General features: G+C 29.9%; 1 protein-coding gene across 1 annotated transcript in view; it reads left to right on the top strand.

Annotated features, from left to right (window-relative positions):
- The window catches only part of LOC106474416 (canalicular multispecific organic anion transporter 2-like), a gene marked incomplete at its 3' end in the record, with an annotated part of 26,156 nt that extends 22,805 nt beyond the window's left edge, over window positions 1-3,351 (top strand). The window contains exons 3-5 of the mRNA XM_013935108.2: window positions 479-544; window positions 660-797; window positions 3,205-3,351. Of these exons, the coding sequence (XP_013790562.1) occupies window positions 479-544; window positions 660-797; window positions 3,205-3,351 (351 nt within the window). The remainder of the gene's footprint in view (window positions 1-478; window positions 545-659; window positions 798-3,204) is intronic.
- Between the last annotated feature and the right edge of the window lie 601 nt (window positions 3,352-3,952).

Raw genomic sequence — 3,952 nt, 5'->3', positions numbered from 1 at the left:
AGTTGTCTGTATACACACAGTATTATTTTATGTTGTTATTTGTGTTGTTCACCAGTTAAAATTAGTTGTCTGTATACACACAGTATTATTTTATGTTGTTATTTGTGTTGTTCACCAGTTAAAATAGTTGTCTGTATACACACAGTATTATTTCATTGATACCATTGAGTAATTGCCATTTATCTCATAAATATTTGATTCTCTTTTGTCAGAGGAATAATAGAAAAACAGATATGTGAAATCAAAGAAATTTCAATATATTAGACTAATCATAAGTGATTTTACTGTACAGGGGATGATTGTGAGAATGAAAGCTTAATTTTCTTGAGCAATCTGAATCAGTATTTGGTAAAAGGCAAATTACAAGATGTAGAAAAATTTCCGTGTCTCACATAATGTACAGTATAGATTTTATTAGCAATGGTTTACAAAATAGAAAATGAAAGAGCTTATAACAACCATCTTATTTTTTTTAAAGGCAAAACAGATGAAAGAAAAAGATGTTCGGCTAAAATTTATGAATGAAATTTTATCAGGAATAAAGGTAAGTTAATCTCTCTTACATTCAGTTAAGAACTTGGAACCCATATATATATATATATTGGATTAACCAGGTTTAAATCACATACATTGTTATTTCTATTTTTGTTCTTCTTCAGGTACTGAAACTGTATGCTTGGGAGCCTCCATTTATAAAACAAATCATGGATATCAGGAGCAAGGAACTTAAGTATTTGAAGAGATTTCAGTATCTCAATGCTATAACAAGTTTCATCTGGAGTAGTTCACCTTTCTTGGTAACTATTCTTTCACTGTCTGATCTCATTAAGTTATAACAACATTTATATATTAGTGTAATTAAATTTCAGTTTTTCTACTGAACACGGAAAAGGCTTGAGATTTTAAATACACTTGGTAAATCAAATTTGAAAATTGAGGTTGTTTTAAAATATTCTAGATTATCCTACCTCAAACACATTGCTTAATGAAAATTAGATAAGAACATTATTATAAATAAATTCATTGAGTGGATATAGAGTTGTCTTACTTTGACCATGGAAAAAGAATACTGTAAATAAGAAACTGTTTGACCGGATAATAAAAGGTGGGCATAAGAATTGACTCACAGGAACTTTATTGATAACTAGTACAAGCTGTTGTTGCTCTTGAGCACATGATGATAATACTCTGTTCAACTAACAAACGTAATGTTGTTCTTGTAATGAATGATTTGAGTGTTTATAAGGCAGATTAATTTATGTGGCAAGTGAATCTCCATTAAACAAACACAGTTATACTTTGATTTTCAAGTAGAATCATAAAACAATTCTATAGAGATACTGAATTATTGTAACATTCAATAAAGATGAAATACTCAAGCAGGATTTATCAATTTATGAAAAAGATAGTGTTTACAGCTCTCATTTCTTATTGTTACATTCGCTGATGCAGGTATATTACAAGAAATGTAATAAAAAATATGTGGGACAAGCTGCTATATTCCAACAAGAGACTTGCTGTCTTAGTTAATAAGCCTTTCAAATCAGTGCTGAAGTTAATATGAATATTTAACTGTGCAACATAAACACTACTGGATAAGAGTTGAAAAATGAGTGATTTACACTAATGAATATATATATCAAAATAAAATATTTAAAGTTCAAAAGACATTTACTGTAAATTATCTGCTTATTTGTTAATTTCCCGTAGAAATTCTTTCCGAGAAACTTCAGTGATACAAGTCCTATCTTAATTAAAACTAGTTTGTTCTTTCTTGATACAACTTTGCAATACACAGAATTTCCACAGTCAATACATTTGCAATCTCGATAACAAAACACACACTTTATATTACCGTCACTATCCACTATCGCTCGCTTAACTCAATTATCTGTCTCTATATCTATCTATCTGCCATTATGTCTCTGCTTTATTTGCCGAGCTTATATACTAAAAAAGAGGGCGCCTGGAACATACTAGAGTTGCCAGGAAAATTCAAGATCCTTCGAGAATCTCATGACATGTTACCAGTGTCACATGACTTCCGCTGTCGTAACAATATGTTTTATGGAGGATTACAAATGTATTTTTAACTTATAACTCTCATTTGTTTTAAATTTGCAGAGTTTAAATAGAGTATATTCATCATATTTTATAGATACAATTTAATTAGGCTATCTTCTGTGTCTACCTCAGGGAATCAAACCCTGGATTTCAATGTTGTAAGTCTGTAAACTTACTGCTATCCTTATATGTGAGCAGACTTTCATTTATTCGGGGTGTTCTGTTCAGGGTCAATGATGAATAGAGCCACTGAATAGAAGAAGTGTGCTCATTTATAAGCTTACGTCGGAAATTAATGTTATTAGTTCTAGAAATACTAAAACATTCATTACAGTAAAGATTTTATACTTCTGAAGTTAAATATGATTAAAGTTTTATTAAATTCTATGTATTCTAAAAATTGTTTAAGAATTTTAGAAAAATTATTATTATTATTTTTAAACTTTAGTACTTAAATATTTGTTTTAACAGATCCCATAGAGCTAGTTTGAAAGTATTTTATTTATATTTCTGTTGTTATATTGACGAATTAAACGACTTAATAATATACCCAGGATAAAACGTGTGCTCACAGACGTAACAGATTATTTCTGTGTATTTTTAAATGATACAGGGTGAGTTTAAGCATCACTTAATACTACCAGTTATTAATATGTTGTTAATGTATATTTATTAGTCAGGCTGTCTCAATCCTTGAATTAAATATTGTTTTTTCTTCAAAATTAACTTAATAAATGTTTTTATTTTTGGTGTCGTAAATGAAAAGTGGCAGAGCTGTAGCCCACTCAGCCCTATAGGCTTTGTGGTTCCTATTTAAGCTTTATTCCCTAATGTCCAATGAAGTATAAACAGTAACCTTAGCCAAGCTGCTGGAAAAGGTTGATTTTTTGTCAAGATAAAAATCGATCGTTAAATAAACAACTGTTAACTAGTTTTAATATATTCATAGCTTCAATTTCACATGTATTACAACATAGGCTTTTTTATTCAAATCATTTTTGGTGAACCAGATTATTTGCATGATTAAAAAGTATGCTATGTTGAAGTCTTATGAAATATGTATATAATTTTTCTAATTCTGGCATTTAACTCTCCCATAAAAGAATAGAAATTATAATATATTTAAAAATTGTTTTACAGATTACCATTTTTAGTTTTGTAACCTATCTGTTCATGGATGAAGATAATGTGCTGGATCCAAATACAGCTTTTGTTTCTGTAACTTTATTTTCTATGTTGAGATTCTCTCTGATTGTGATTCCAGACCTGGTGTCCTACCTAGTGCAGGTAAAGGTTATCACATTTATTCACTTACCTTATAAACATGTTATGAGTTTCAATTCTGTAGTCTACACAAATTTCACATGATGCTAAGGTACATTCAGTATTTTACATCTGATTTTTTTTTTTAATAATATAGTTTTAAAATATTCAGTCATCTCCATTGTTGCTCATCCATTTTTCCTTGATTTTACCCATCTTGTCATTTATTTAAACAATGACTTTCTAAACTCTTAATCTGGGGTTGAACACACTTTTTGCTAGTTCTTAGTGAGACTCTGGTCTTACTGTTCTCTTAAGTAGACATACTACTCTTCTTGACTTGGAACTTATTATAACCAACTTTTTGCTAGTTCTTAATGAGACTCTGGTCTTACTGTTCTCTCAAGTAGACATACTACTCTTCTTGACTTGGAACTTATTGTAACCCACTTTTTGCTAGTTCTTAGTGAGACTCTGGTCTTACTGTTCTCTCAAGTAGACATACTACTCTTCTTGACTTGGAACTTATTGTAACCAACTTTTTGCTAGTTCTTAGTGAGACTCTGGTCTTACTGTTCTCTCAAGTAGACATACTACTCTTCTTGACTTGGAACTTATTGTAACC

This window comes from Limulus polyphemus, unplaced genomic scaffold, assembly GCF_000517525.1.
Source record: "Limulus polyphemus unplaced genomic scaffold, Limulus_polyphemus-2.1.2 Scaffold7192, whole genome shotgun sequence".
Classification (NCBI taxonomy): domain Eukaryota; kingdom Metazoa; phylum Arthropoda; class Merostomata; order Xiphosura; family Limulidae; genus Limulus; species Limulus polyphemus.
This window is presented reverse-complemented; position numbering and strand designations above follow the sequence as displayed.